Source organism: Trachemys scripta, chromosome 16 (assembly GCF_013100865.1).
Source record: "Trachemys scripta elegans isolate TJP31775 chromosome 16, CAS_Tse_1.0, whole genome shotgun sequence".
Classification (NCBI taxonomy): domain Eukaryota; kingdom Metazoa; phylum Chordata; order Testudines; family Emydidae; genus Trachemys; species Trachemys scripta.
The window spans coordinates 4,886,971-4,902,708 of record NC_048313.1 but is presented as its reverse complement, the minus strand read 5'-3'; the positions used below and the strand labels follow the sequence as shown (position 1 = coordinate 4,902,708).

The 15,738-nt window shown below is 53.0% G+C and overlaps 1 protein-coding gene across 1 annotated transcript; it reads right to left on the bottom strand.

Annotated features, from left to right (window-relative positions):
- Positions 1-5,428: 5,428 nt before the first annotated feature.
- Positions 5,429-14,216, bottom strand: AP2S1 (adaptor related protein complex 2 subunit sigma 1). The gene is made up of 5 exons (XM_034793013.1): positions 14,090-14,216; positions 8,852-9,001; positions 7,872-7,985; positions 7,175-7,234; positions 5,429-6,016 (listed from the first exon to the last, which is right to left on the bottom strand). Exons 1-5 carry the CDS (start codon positions 14,090-14,092, stop codon positions 5,915-5,917), a joined length of 429 nt encoding a protein of 142 aa, XP_034648904.1. The 5' UTR covers positions 14,093-14,216; the 3' UTR covers positions 5,429-5,914.
- Positions 14,217-15,738: the final 1,522 nt, after the last annotated feature.

Below are 15,738 nucleotides of genomic sequence, written 5' to 3'. Positions count from 1 at the left end.
TAAGGGGACCTAGAAAGAACAGGAGTACTTGTGGCACCTTAGAGACTAACACATTTATTAGAGCATAAGCTTTCGTGGACTACAGCCCACTTCTTCGGATGCATATAGAGTGGAATAAATATTTATGCATCCGAAGAAGTGGGCTGTAGTCCACGAAAGCTTATGCTCTAATAAATATGTTAGTCTCTAAGGTGCCACAAGTACTCCTGTTCTTTCTAGGTCCCCTTATAGGCAGTGTTAGGTAGATGGAAGAATTATTTGGTCAACCTAGCTACTGCCTCTCAGGGAGGTGGATGACCCTGCCTGTCAGCGTAGGTAGTGTCTACATTAAAGTGCCACCGTCTCCTTTACAGGAAATAGAGTTGTCATGTTGTTTGAAGCATCAGCTGCAGCGCGGGAGAATCCCCTTTCTTGTTGGTGAAGAACTGTATCACCCCACAGGCTGAGCATGACCCAGGAATGAGAGAGGGCAACCTCATTCTCCTGTCACATGACAGGGATCTGACTTCAAACCTCAGCCGGGGTGGCACTGTAGAACTAAGAGGCTCTGTGAACACAGCAGGTAATCCAGCACGCCTGTGCGTCACAGCCCACACGGGGCGCTGGCTCATAATCTCCACATCCTGTTGGCCAGGGCTCTTTCCTTGAAAGGCTTATTTCTAGGCCTGGTCTACAGTACAGCGTTAGGGCAATATAAGGCAGCTTACGTTGACCTTATGATGTCAATGTCTACACTACAGCCTTGCTCCCACCGATGTAAGTGCCCTATGCGGATAAACTCTACACCAACATCATAACCCCACCTCCGCCAGAGGCATCGGGGTTTTGCCAGCGTAGTTAGGGCGATGCAGTGTCTATGTAGACACTGCGTTACTTACAGTGGCGGTCACTCTCCTCAATTTCACAGCTGGGCTCTGCAGCTCTGGGCTCACAGCTGGAGCCATGAAATTGACATGAAAGGCTGGTAGCTCCCTGCTGTGCACCGTGCCCCAGGCTCACAGCTGGTGGTGTCACCCTGGGGCAGGTTGGGGGCTCCAGCTGTGAGCCCAGCTGCTGTCTGGGCTTTCAGTTCCCTGCTCCCCATGGGAACCAGACTTCAGCTGGTTAGCTCTGCGGGGAGCCAAGCTCGGAGCGGGGAGCTGAGAGCCCAGGTTCTCAGCCCCGCACACTGCCCCTCTTAAGTCAGTGCAAGCGCTTCTGGTGAGGATGCGCACCACCGACAGAAGGAGGGTAGTGTGGACATGGAAAAACTGCAGCAATTACTGAGGTGGCTGTATGTGGACTTGACTTAAGTTTGTAGTGTAGACATGTGGCTGACCCTCATCCCAGGCCTGCTTCTCTTCTGGGACACTTTTGGGCTGGGGGATTCTCTAGCAGGCTCTGAACTAAAAGGCGAACAGATGTGATACCTGTTTCCATGGTTCTGTGACCTCCGGAGACCCTAAAGCCCTCTTAGTGCATGGGGAGAGCCTCAGACAGGAAGGATCTCCTGCTGGTGGGCATGGAGCAAAGCAGCCAGGGAATCATCAGAACGCGGGATCAGAGGGGTCTGGGGCAGAGCGAGGAGACGCGACGGTCCTCGCCCGCAGGCGCTCGGCATAAGAACGAATGCAACTGGGCTGGGAGGGCAGCAGATATGGGCTCCGGGGAACATGAGAGCTTTCAGGGGGGCTGGCACCGGGGGAACTGGAGGGAGCACCGGGCATGAGAGAAGAGATGAAGGGAAGATGGGGTTCATTGGCTGGGCAGACGAGGCAGGGGGCTCAGGAAGAAAAGCAGAGACGGGGCCAGCAGGAGAGCTGTGAAGGGGTTTGCACATAAGGGCGCTGATTAGGTGCCATGTCATCCTCCAGTGGAGGCCAGCGCACGATTGTTCTCCGTTGTACTGCCTACGCTGGTTTTACACGGACCAAGCAAAGGGGCTCCCAGCCCTGCTGTTGAGGCAATTGCTGGGACACTGGACACCAGGCACCACCTGGGTTCTGTTCCCAGCTCTGCAATGACCTTGGGCAAACCCCTTCCTCTCTGTGCCTCAGTATCTGCTCCCACCCTTCGTCTGTTTAGACTGTCAGCTCTTTGGGACAGGGACTGTCTCCTACTGTGTGTCTGGGCAGCTGCCTGACACGACAGGGCCCTGCTCATGGTCACTGTGTGTCTGGGCAGCTCCCGGCACGACAGGGCCCTGATCTCGGTCACTGTGTGTCTGGGCAGCTGCCTGACACGACAGGGCCCTGCTCATGGTCACTGTGTGTCTGGGCAGCTCCCGGCGCGACAGGGCCCTGATCTCGGTCACTGTGTGTCTGGGCAGCGCCCGGCGCGACGGGTCCTGATCTCAGTCACTGTGGGTCTGGGCAGCGCCCGGCGCGACGGGTCCTGATCTCAGTCGCTGTGTGTCTGGGCAGCGCCCGGCGCAATGGGGCCCTGATCTCGGTCACTGTGGGTCTGGGCAGCGCCCGGCGCGACGGGTCCTGATCTCAGTCGTTGTGTGTCTGGGCAGCGCCCGGCGCGACGGGTCCTGATCTCAGTCGCTGTGTGTCTGGGCGGCGCCCGGCCCGATGGGGCCCCGATCTCGGTTAGTGTGGGACAAGGACTGTGCACCACCCAGCCTTAAAGAGTCCTGTTCTCAGGACACTCAGTGTAACTAATAATAAAGTAAATAATCCATTTTATGCTCAGGTTGCTTTGCTTGATGATCACCCGGTGCTTTCCCCCTCTTCGGTTCAGCCCAGCAACCCCGGCTAGCAGCCATGATCCCAGGGGAGAATAAAGCAGTTAGGAGGGAACATTCTTACACGTGGTTAAATACACAGTACGGGCTCCCTCTGGTGGCTGCAGATCCAGGTCTACCTGGCAGCACTAATCAGCACTTGGATCAAACAGGGGCCAGCCCACATCTCTCCAGAGCAGCGGTGTCTTAGGCTTGGTCCCGGTGCATCGCAGGACACATATAAACGTAAGAACAAGCGGGTACAGGGTTATAGTAGAGGGCAGTCACCTGGTTGAGCAGGGATAAGGTTGTGGAATTCGCTGCCTGGGGCATTTTCTGATCTAGTTTTGCATAGGAAGAGGAGAGGTGTGATTAAACGCTCATAGCACGGAGATTCATTGCGCCTCCCTGTCCTCAGGCGTGGCATTAACTCCCTCTGGGCCTTCCCTTTCCTTTGGAGCATCCCAGATCAAGTCATAGATCCAAGCGACCATTGTGAGCATCTGGCCCGACCCCCTGGATAACACAGCCCCTAGGACTGCCCTGATTGATTTAAAGCAGATCTTTTAGAAAAAAAATCCAAGCTTGGCTTTAAAGTGGCCAGTGATGGAGACTCCACCCCCACCCTGGGTAAATTGTTCCAATGGTTAATTAGTCTCCCTGTTAAAAATGTACGCCTCATTTCCAAAACTGAATGTGTCTAGCTTCAACTTCCAGCCCTTGGATTGTGTTAGACCTTCCTCTGCCAGAACGAAGAGCCCATTATCAAAGATTTGTTCCCCATATTGGCACTGATAGACTGGGATCAAGTCACCCCTTAACCTTCTCTTTGTTAAGATTGAGCTCCTATCTATCTGTTGATCACTTTAAGGCAGGTTTTCTAATCCTTTAATAATTCTCGTGGCTCTTCTCTGCACCCTCTCCAATTTATCAATGTTCTTAAACTGTGGGCACCAGAACTGGACACAGGATCCCAGCAGCGGTCGCACCAGGTCCAAATCCAGAGGGAAAATAAAATCTTTGCTCCTACTCAAAATTCCTGTTTATACATCCCTGGATCGCATTAGACTTTTTGGCCACAGCATCGTACTGGGAGCTCATGGTCAATTGATGAACTTTTTCAGAGTCTCTGCTTCCCAGGATAGAGTCTCTCTTCCTGTACAGCCCACATTTGTTCTTCCTAGATGTCTATATTGACATTTAGCCATATGATATTGAACACATTGTTTGCTTGCACCCAGCTTATCAAGCGATCCAGATCGCACTGTATCAGTGATTTGTCATCTTCATTGTTTACCACTCCCCCAATTTTGGGGTCATTTGCAAACTATCAGGGCTGATTTTATGTTTTCTTCCAGGTCATTAATAAAAATGTTAAATAGCGCAGGGCCAAGAACCAACCCCCGGAGGACCCCACTAGAAACACATCCAGTGGGTATTGCTGGAGGCAGGGTACTACTGCAGTAATTAGGGAGAGGCAGTGATGCCTAGTGGATAGAGCACCAGATTGGGACACAGGAGAGCTTAGTTCTATTCTTAGCTCTGCTGCTGGCCTTAGGCCAAGTCCAGTTCTGTGCCTCAGTTTCCCCATTTGTAAAATGGGGGATGGTGATACTGTCCTCCTTTGAAAGCTATGGGTGGTAGGAGCTAGGTTTTATTATTCAGGGTAGGCACCATCTCTGAGCCATTACCATGACGCCCAAGGAGCAAGGATACCAGGCTGCTACCTAGAGGGATCGACAAGTCTCATCCAGGATTCTGGGCCCAATGAACCAGTGAACCTATTAGCCCAATATGGCTCCAGTTGAGATGGAGCAGTGGTTCACTGCACGCTGAGAGGACAGACCTTCCTAAAAAGAATCAGGCCTCACCCCAGGGAGAAAGGACCTTTCCCTGCATTGCGGGCTGCCCCAAGACAGCCTGCATTCTCCAGGAAAACATGAGGGAAAAGCCTTAACAGGGGACATGACAGCTCCTGAGAATTGCACTAGTGGCCTCTTTCATGAGACACCAGGGTAAATTCCTCAGCAGTAGATAGTCCAAGCTCTGGGGAAAGCCAACTACTGCAAGAGCCCCGTGTCTATGGTGAACTCCCTGCAGCATCTGAAGGTCACACAGCAGCTCCTGACCAGACCCACTTAGCTCAAAATATTAAGTATTACAGCCAAAATATTTCAGTCCTGAAATGGCAACTGTGCATCATGGCTCCTGTTCTCCTCTACAGGCTGGGCTCCCCAGCCAGACTACATCTCCCATGATGCACTGCCTCCCTTCAAAAGGAAAGACTCTGGTGCATCATGGGAGTGGCAGTCCAACCAGGGAGCCCAGCCTATGGGGAGAATGGGAGCATAAGATGCCTGAACTATAACTCCCATGATGCACCACAGCAGCATTTCAGAATTGAAATAATTTGGCCGGAAACACACCGTTGTGGGTTGTTGTTTTTTTGGCCACAATTGTCCATGCAAAATTTAGTCAAAACAATTTTTTTCCATGGGGGAAAAACCTACCCTCTCCCCCATGTACCTCCTTCCCCACCAGAGGCCACTGGACACCGAGCTCACTGAGAACATGACCCGCTCCCAATGCCGGACAACACCACCCAAAAGGAGTTTCCTGCATGCACCTCAGAGCCTTATGTCAAATCTACCTCCAAGAACCCCACCCCCACTCCCTCCCTCCCGCTGCTGCAGGGCCCTTCGGAGACCACCCCAGAGGAAGGAGTGTTTCACAGATGGTTTATTTCAATACATCACTGGCCATATGGTATGGCTGCCACTCACCAATGGATAACACACAGTTGTGGTCCCACTTCTAGTGCAGACTCGGCACACACACGGACATGAACGGAGCGGGGAGGGGGTTGGGGGGGGGGAAGAGACAGCACGCTGGTTATATGGAGGGAAAACACAGAGGTTCTGGGATGGTTGTGTCAGGGCCCCAAAAAAGTTTTTTTTTTTTTTTAAATACAGTTGCTCTCTCCCCTTAGACCCACCCACCCGGGATGTCAGCTGCCGCATTCGAGCATGGGGGAGGTGGGACTGAAATTTTTGACTTGTGGTTCTGATCCATTTGAGGGGGAGTCCTCCCCCTCCCCCCAATGGAGAGTGGCTAAATTTGCTCTGAGCCAGTCACTGATTCAGGGACTGGGTGCAAGGAGGAGTCCCGGGGCAGGGTTGGGGATGGGGCCAATTCGATCCCGTTCTCTCATTCCAAGGACTGCAGCATAAGCAGCTGTTTCAGGACTTTCGTTTGGCTCGTCTCGCGGATCTCGCCGGCTAGGAACATTTCGTCCACCACGGTGTAAACCTGCCGCAAGAACAGACCACCCGTGAGCCAGGTGCACGGAGGACAGCCTCAGCGCTGCCTCTCCCTCTGGGGCACTCTGCAGCATACCGGCAGCGCAGTACGCAGCGCCTGGGTTCATCCACCAAGTGGCACCGAAAAGCATTTCCAAGGACAACGCTGTGACAGGTTCTGCCATTTGCTGCGTCCCAAGTGCCACGGGAGGGTAAAAAGACTGGCACCCCTGTCCTCCCCCAGAGCAGCGGAGTGACCCTGACACAGCGGGACCCTCGCGGGACTGAGGTCTGGCAAGTGGGTCCATAGCCATCAAATAGAGACCAGCATGCTGAACCTCTCCCTGCTACATTCCAGCCCTCTAAAATCCCCCAACCTGCAGGGGGAATTTATCTACTGGAATGTCACAGAGTTACATGGGATCTGCCCTGTGAAGCTGGAAGGGTCATCGGGGGCAAGGGCTGTCAATTTAACACGTTATATTTTGAATGTTTAAACCTCCCTCCTCCCCACCCAGGAGAGAGAGAGAGGTCAAGCAGGCTCAACGCAGCAATGATTCATAGACTCCACAGCCAGAAGGGACCATTGGGATCATCTCGTCAGATCGCCTGTGTAGCACAGGCCTCATAACAACTCCTAGAGCAGATCTCTTAGCAAAACATCCACTCTTGATTTTAAAATGGTTAGCAATGGAGAATCCACCACGACACTGGTCAAATGTCCCAGTGGTTAATGACTCTCACTGTTAAAAATGGACACCAAATTTCCAGTCTGAATTTGTCTGGTTCCAGCTTCCAGTTATTGGATCATGTTAGACCTTCCTCTGCTAGGCTAAAGAGCCCATTATTCAATATTTGTTCCCTACGTAGGTACTGATAGGCAGCGACTTGATCCCAGTCTAACAGTCGCTTGGTTAAGCTAAATAGATTTAGCTCCTTGAATCCATCACAATAAAGCATATATTTTTTTGGCCACAGCATTGCAGTGGGAGCTCATGTTCATCTGATTATCCACCTCCTTCCCCCAAACCTTTTTCAGAGTCACTGCTTCCCACGATAGGGCCCCCAGCCTGTAAGTACGTCTGACATGAGACTGTGTTATGCAGTAGCTGCATGGAACCGCAGAGCGATTGGCCCCGTGCTCCCCTCGCCGCCGGGCTGAGCTCACCTTGTAGAAGTTGAAGACCAGGTCGAGTTCACAGACGTTGTGGAAATATTCATTCAAAACCTGGGCCAAGAGAAAGGAGAGCTGGATTTCAGAGACCGGGAGAAGGAGGGAGCCACGCCACCTTTCGGTCAGAGATGCTAAAGTCACAAGGGACCATTGTGATTGTCCGGTTTGATCACCTGCATAGCACAGCCCACAGACTCCCACACAGGATCCCTGCCTGAGCCAGTACAGGTTGTTTAGAAAGACACAGCCAGCCTGGATTTACGACTCCAAGGGATGGAAAATCTACTGTCTCTGGGTCAGTTGCTCCAGTGATGTCAACCTTTCCTCTAGTTTCAGCTTCCGGCCGCTGCAATGGTTCAGACCATTGCCTGGGCGGGATATGCCTCTGCCTCAGAAAAGGGTCACCAAAGGAGATCCCTTGCAGCCAGTTGAATCTGCAACCCTGACCCCCTTTAACACACGCACAGCCCCCAGTCTACCTGAAGGACGAGGCACCCTCTTTATGTCCCATCACAGCCGAAATCAGAGGGGCAGGAACTGCTGACTGTCCTGCCAGGACAGAGAGGGGCTGCAGAAAGCAGCTCACGGTCCTTTTAGGGTTGCCATCCCTCTGAGGAGCTGGCACAAAGGACCAGGCCACAAGACAGCTCAATTGAGGGAGGGAAGGGCAGAGGCCGGGGGCAGTGCTCACCTCCACGAAGTTGTGGATGGCCTCCAGGTAGGCCAGATTGTTGTCATTCACATCCACACAGATGCAGAAGTACAGCCCCGCGTAGCGGCGGTAGATGATCTTAAAATTCCGGAACTGGAAGAGAGAGGAAGAGGACCAGCTGACGTCTGTGCTGCCCACTGAGATGCACCTGGATCAGACCACCTCTGCTCACTTCCTGCTAGCCCCCTTCTGGAGCACAGAGCAGCCAGTCAGAGACAGCACGGCCTGAGGGGCCACACATATCACCGGCGATACTCGAGTCTATAGAATAATCCCTAGCTCATGTCTAGTGCTTTTCAGCCTTAGACCTCAACGTGCTTTATGAAGAAGGGGCAGAATCATTAGCCCCATTTTACAGATGGGGAAACCGAGGCAGAGAGAGGCAGCAATTTGCTCAAGGTCACCCAGCAGGCCAGGGCACAGCCAGGAATAGAATCCAAGTCTCCCTCCCTCAAGTCCCAGTCCAGTGCTCCACCCAGTAGGCCACACTGCCTCCGTATCCATGTCATCAGCTCACGACAGCTCAGTGTCGGCCTGCTGCCCCCCAGGCTGATTGGAGCGACTCCAACGAGATGAGGCATTAATGGCTTGCGGCTGGAGGAGAGATACCGGAGAAGTGCGAATCCCTACACCTCAAACAGACGAGCTGGCTCCCCGCTCAAGGGGACCAGGGGCTGAGCAGCGGATGGCTGGTTTTTAGCTGCGGTGATCCACCACCCCTAGACTGGATAATGAGCATGCTGTATTCGGAGCTGCCTCGAGGGCCACCCACAGGCTGCAGCCTCAGCAGGACCCAGCAGTCGGAGGGCTCGGGCATGGAGATCTCCAAACCCAGGGTTGGTATAAATGGAAGGGTTGTACCAGAGGGGGTGAGATTACACCTGCCACAGCCTCGGAGGCCCTGCAGTGTAGGCTGGGGCGTTGGTCGGCTGCCTGTTTGGCACGCCAGGGCACCTTACCTCCACGAAGTTGGTGTGCTTCGCGTCTCGCACCGTGACCACGGCGTGCACCTCCTCGATGAGCTTCTGCTTCTCGTCATCATCGAACTGCATGTACCACTTGGCCAGGCGTGTCTTGCCGGCCCGGTTCTGGATGAGGATGAAGCGAATCTGCACAGAGAGCAGGCAGGGTTACGGGCATCCCAGCCTGCCCTCCCCACCACTGGCACCACACACCCCTGGACACTGCTGCTCAAATATGGGGCAGCCTGCAGGCTCTTGGGAGGGTGCCTCCTTTCCCCCTCACGTCAGCTGGCAGAGAGATCAGCTGTTCGGAGCTGGAGCCACCAATGCAGGGACCTTTACTCTGAACTGCAGAAAATTCTGTGACTAGCTAGACTTCCTCTGCCCTGTGCTCACTGGTTATTTACTCCAACTCCCTCCGTCCCTCAGCCCCAGTCACCCTGTTCTCCCCTGCGCTGTCCCCCTCCTTTTTCCATTGCTCTGATCCCCTCCCTAAGTAATCCCATCTAAAAATAAAGTCACGGCACAGCCATGCCCGTCGCTGCCATCACTTTGTTCACGCTCGCCCCCTCGCCCCACCCCGGCTCTGTCTGGTCTATTTCGATTGCCAGCTCTTCGGGGCAAGGGCGGTCCACTACCATATGTACAGCGCCTTGCACGACAAGGCCCCATCTTTAGGCATGTAATAAACATGATTGCTAAGTAGCAGCAGCTGCGGGGCAGAGTCTGGGGGCTGCTGCTTTATGGAGATGGAGCCGTTGCCTCTCTGTGGGTGCAGCACATCTTGGAAGGAGGGTCTGTCTGAGCATGCTAGCATGCCAGTGTGGCACGTGCCCTCTGCAGGCACCGCTGTGCCTTAGCGAGCGGTCGGCACAGTATGGGGTAGAAGCAGAGGTCAATTTACCAGTCCCACAGGAGGTTATTCTCTAACTCACAGCTGCTCTTCCCATGTCATTCTGCATCCCCCATAGACCCCCTTCATGGCACTCTCCAAAAGGGCCCTGGGTCCCCCAGGCAGACTGCCCCTGGCAAGAGTCTAAGATCCCTAGAGCTTGGTTCTCATTGCCTGGCCCATGTAGTTCACTGGCCTCCTGGAAGCCCTTCCTACGGACAGCAGCAGCAAGAATCAGGCAGTGCGGGACAGGACAGGGCAGATCTCCCCCCACCGAGATATCTCCCAGAGGAAAGAGATGCAGAACTGCCTTCGATCATGGCGTCTTCAGTGGGCATCTCCCCCAGCCTGCCCCACTTTGGGGGCCCTTTGTCAGCTGCTCCCTCTGACAAGTTCCTGTCCCTCCCTTTCACCCGCTGGCCTCCCGTGGCTATGCACATAAAGACAACATGTCATGCGCCTCCTCCCACCCCACCCGTTCTGCTGGGCTGTGTGGGGAACAGATAAGGGAGGGGATGTCGATGCAGGGATGCCCCAGAGCAGGAGAAGCAACAGGCACAGTTTGCGACTCCTCTGTCCATTCCCCTGCTGGTCCCAGCCTCTGTCTCATGTCACAGCCATAAGCCGGGCACGTGTGGATTCTCCTTCCCTTTCTGAGGGCTCCTTCCCAGCACCAGGAACCCCACCGTTGATCTAAACGGCTAGATTCTGGCTACTCTGAAACTGGTCAGCATATTAGTCTAGAAAGTCCCACTTCTCTGAATTTTGCCTTCAAGACATCTGAGCTCCGGAGACTTAAAATTTTTTAATTGAAAGGCATCTTCATCAATTGAATCAAGCATGTTCTTTGGTTCAGAAGGGCAAGGTCCATCGGCAGAGACAACAAACGGACCACAAACAAATAAAAGCAAATCCTTCGGAATTTTAAAATTCTCAAATTGCATTTTGAAATTTTCGATCAGATGGTTTAGGAATTCATGCATTATTTTCATCTGTAGCAACAACATGCAATGTGGGAAAGTGCAACATCTTTCCCGTTAAGTTTGTCTGAAAGATTTCAAGATTCCTCTGAAAGGCACACTTTTTCAAACAAATCCCTGACACTGCTTGCATGGCCTGGGAGCTGCAAATTGAGGGAATTCAAGTGACCAGTAATATCGCACCGAAAAGCTACCTGTGACAGAGGGGACATCATTCATAAATTCCAGAACTCGCAAGCCTTGTTGGTCTTGTGGTTTGAAAGAAATTCTATTATTTCTTTTTGAAGTGCACAAAACCTCTCTAACACGTGACCACTAGAATCATAGGCCTAGTCTTCACTTACCGGCTGGTCCGGAGGCACGCCATCGATGTTCTGGGATCGATCCCGGAAGTGCTCACAATCGACGCCGGTATTCCAGCTCGCCGAGAGGAGTACGCGGCGTCGACGGGGGGAGACTTCCGGCCGCGTCTGGACCGCGGTAAGTCCGGAGTAAGGTACTTCGAATTCAGCTACGTTATTAACGTAGCTGAATTTGCGTACCTTAGTCCGAAGTCCGGACTAAGTGTAGACCAGCCCATAGACTATCAGGGTGGGAAGAGACCTCAGGAGGTATCTAGTCCAACCCCCTGCTCAAAGCAGGACCAGCACCAACTTAACCAGTGAACATCACTGTGCTGCAACAGGTCACTGTATTCGGCTGAAAAGTCTTGTAAAACGCCTTTAAAAACACAATGTTGTAAGCGAGAAGTTGACCATATGTAGTTCACTAATCTTGTTACAATACTCGCTTTTTTTTTTTTTCCCCCCCCCAAAATCCCCAGACAATTTACCACAGAGGACAGTCTGGTGAATAATGCACTGAAGTGTATTTAATGAAGGATGTATCACTGCCAAACGTGAAGCAAAGCTCTTCTCTTTCCCTGTCACGTAACAAGCAAGTTTACTTTCTGCAGACCTAAACCTTTTTTTTTCCCCCCTCCAAAAAAGCCTTTTACTTTTTCAAAAATGCTCTCTTCTGTAGTGTAGGTTTCAAATGGCATTAAGCACAAAAATTCTTCCTGACAATGTCATCATCATAAAAATCTAACCAACAGCAACAAACGGGCAGTGTCACTTAAATCACCTGATTCGTCCACTGCAAGAGACATATATTTGGCGTTTTTGAAACCAGAAAGCAGCGCTGAGAACTCATCCTCATAAATTAGCTCCAATCGTCACACTGCGGTGGAATCAGATAGGGCAACTTCCTTCACACGTTTGACAATGTCATCTTTGTTTTCATCTCTGACCAAAAGCTCCGCCAGCATTTCCCAGGGCACTCCTCGACAAGCTCGGCAACCAGGAAAGGCTGTTTCGTTTTAGCTAGGACCAACGTTATCCCAAATGAAGCAGCTATTGCTTTTATACAGTCGCTGATGTTATGAGAACGACATTTGAAGTGTGATACAAAGATGTCAGATTTTCAATTTTGTGACATCTTGCAACATTGCCACGAGGACAGGCCTTATGGAAGTTACTGTGCTTTCATAGAATCATAGAATATCAGGGTTGGAAGGGACCTCAGGAGGTATCTAGTCCAACCCCCTGCTCAAAGCAGGACCAATCCCCAATTAAATCATCCAACAAATTTTTGCCCCATATCCCTAAATGGCCCCCCTCAAGGATTGAGCTCACAACCCTAGGTTTAGCAGGCCAATGCTCAAACCACTGAGCTATCCCTCTCCCCGATTCAAAGTGGTGCCTCCCGTTGATGACCTTACAGATGGATATGCAGTGGTTTGGCACATTAAACACAAAGGTTTTGCGTTTAAATGAGGTGGCATCATAAAAAGAAAATCTCCTGTCCAGCTTGGGTTAAAAGCTCGGGTTTCACTGTCAACTTTGCGATGTTCACTCCCACTCACATTCATCTTTGGCTCCATTTCCATCACTAATGAAAAAATGGGCGACGTCCAAGCACAATCATGAGAACTTAAGATCCAGTAAGTTACTAACTAAGGAAGTTATAGGCAAATGATAGGCAGCAGATCACTGTTGGTGAATTTAATTAGACACATTTTTTAAGGTGAACTGGTGGGCACATTTGGCCTGCAGGTGGCCTATTGAGTATCACTGGTGTAGGGTGTTTCAAACTCTATTAATCAAGGCCTCAGGAGACCGACTGAAGGGGACACTCCTGCATTTGCAGGGAAGTGGACTGGAGAATCAAATAGATCTTTTCTATCTCTAACTTTTGCAATTCAATTATACACATGCAGAATTCAGTCCTCAATCTCCAGGGCCAAGCCCATATGTGCTGGTGGTTTTTTGGTGACCATCCCATCAAGATGGTAACAGCTTTGTCTCACCCAGCCCATGACAGCTTGGAACAACTGGGTTAGGCACAGAAGTGTCCAGATGTCATTATGAATCCCCTGTGCTACCTGGATTAAACCAGACTAGGTCAGATGGGGCCACTCAAGGGATCCAGGAACCCCTTGGTTGGATGATAGTATCCGCCCAAATCTGTGATCATCTAAAATCTCCCCACTTGTCACAATGCCACACCACGTGGCCCCTCGGAAATTCATAAAGACAACAGGGACTAGAACTCAGAGTCTCCTGCCCTCGCCCCTTAAAGCAGAAGACAATTTCCATGATCAGCTGGTGTTAGGCAAGGGGACCCTTGAATAAACAGCTTACTGCATCCCACACCAGAGACAGCTGCTTGTCAGCGGCAGCTGAGCAACCCCCATACGCAGCCCATGTGGCGGTACGAGTGCTGTCAGAATTACAGCACTGCAGAAATAGCCCCAGCACTCGTCTTCTTCTGTTACCTACCTCCAGTCCTTTTGCCTACCAAATCTTACCCCGCAAGAGCCTCCCTCCTCAGGCCCTGGGGCTGCTCCCTACTTCCCCAGGGGTGGGGGAGCTTATACCCCAATGGTGCACCCCCTTTCCCCTCCCAGGATAGGGAACCTGGCCCCACATCCTTCCCTACAGAGAAACCACCAGTGGTGCCTCTCCCCACTCCCTCAAGAGGTCATCTAGTCCTGTCCCCTGCACTCCCGGCAGGACAAAGTATTATCTAGACCATGGGGCTGAGGATTCTGACCCAAATCACTCCCCTATAAGAGCCCCAATTTTCCCTTTCCCCAGGGATGAGACCCACATCTCACCCAATGGTGCCCCTCCCCCAGGGATAGGGAAGCCAGACCCACATCCTCCCATAGGGTCTCCCAATGGTGCCCCTCCCCCAGGGGCAGGGAAGCCAGACCCACATCCTCCCATAGGGACTCCCAATGGTGTCCCTCCCCCAGGGATAGGGAGCCAGACCCACATCCCTCCATACAGCCCCGCCCCCGTGGTGCTCCCCCCTTACCATGATGGCCCCGTCTTTGCCAGGACCCCCCCAGACCTTCTTCTCCTCCGCTTCTTCACCCCTTCCCTTCCCACCGGATATCCGGCGCCCTCCCGTCGCGCGGCCTGCTGGGAGCCGTAGTCCCGGACGCCCCGGCGGAGTGGCCCGTCCCGGCAGGCTGTGCGGCCGCGGCGGTGCATGCTGGGGATTGTAGTCCCCCCCCAGGGCGGGGCGGTGTCGTTCCCCGCCGGCTCCGCCAGGGGGAGCCCGGGCTCCGCGGTGCCCTGGGTGGGCAGCGGGCTGCTGGAACCGGGCAGTCGCCTGGCGGCGCCAGCCGGGAACCTCCCCCCGGGGCCGGGAGAGCTGCCTACGTTAGCCCGCTGCTGGGAGAGGCCTCGTAGGCCCGAGCCTAGCCCAGAGCCCTGCGGCCCCGGGGGAAGCGAGCTGACCCCCCCCCCCACCACTGGGGACACAAGTGGGGGGCGGGTCCCCCCCGCGGGCAATGGGGGGGGCAGTTTCCCGCCACTTCCCCCATCTTGGGCAGTGGTGTGGGGGGGTCCTGGCCTGATTTGCCCCCCGTTCCTGGGCAACTGCCTGAGCCTGGCCCCCGGCCCAGGGGCAAGATCATGGGACGGCAGCCGTGGGCCCAGTTCCTTCCCCGCTCTGGTCCTGGAGCTGACTTTCAGGAGCGGGCGGGCGGCCCCCCCCACCCCACAGCCGCCGGCGGCTGGCTCTGTGACCACGCGAGGTGACGCGGAGGATGCAGAACCAGGAACGGTAGCTAACCCGAGCTCAGGGCAGAGTCTCTTCCTGAAAGGCTTTTGGGTGACCCTTCAATTGAGGAGACGCAGGTTCTAGTCCCTGCTCTGCTATAAGCTCCCTGCATGTCCTCAGGCAAGTCACCTAGTCTCTCCTGGACTCAATGTCTCCCCTGCACAATGGGGATAAATTCACTAGCGACTGTGAGGCGCTCAGATACTACAGGGATGAGGGACCAGGTAAATCGCTTAGATTAAACTTGTGTTTTGTGCCCAGACCCCACAGTGACTGGACCCCAGACAGATCAAAGTGACATGCAAGGACTTTCTCTTGTGGAGGCTTGTAGAGTAACCTCCAGCATTATAGTTTTATGTTGTAATCATATTGAGGCTAGAACTCAGAGTCTCCTGCTCCAAAAGCCCCAGACCTCTGCCATCTGAGCTAAAGGAGAATCTCCCTTAGCTAGCAGTAGCATATGAACCTATGACACACAGTTGAGCAGTCCCTGTTGCATCCAGTAGATGGCAGTGGTATGCATGTAGTAACCCTAACCCTGGACTAGCATGTGATGTAGCAGAACGGATGCTAAGCTAATGGACGAACTGGAGTCTGGATAGGAGGTGAGGTGATAAAAGAACAGGAGAATGAAAGTAGGGGACTGGGAAGTGAGAAGGAGGAAAGCAGGAAAATGGGAAAGGCTTCAGGTCAGGAGAAGCAGAAACCAAAACAAACCAGGGTGTGTGAGCAAACGCTGTTAGAGAAGGGAAGTAGAGGGAAATAAAATCTACAGATGTACGAGAGAGAGAGTACCAAGGAAAAAAAAACGGAACGGAAATATAATTGGTGAAAAAGGGGCTTGATCAAAGAGCCGCGTTAGATGAAAACAGATCCTGAAAACAGTAAACAAGACG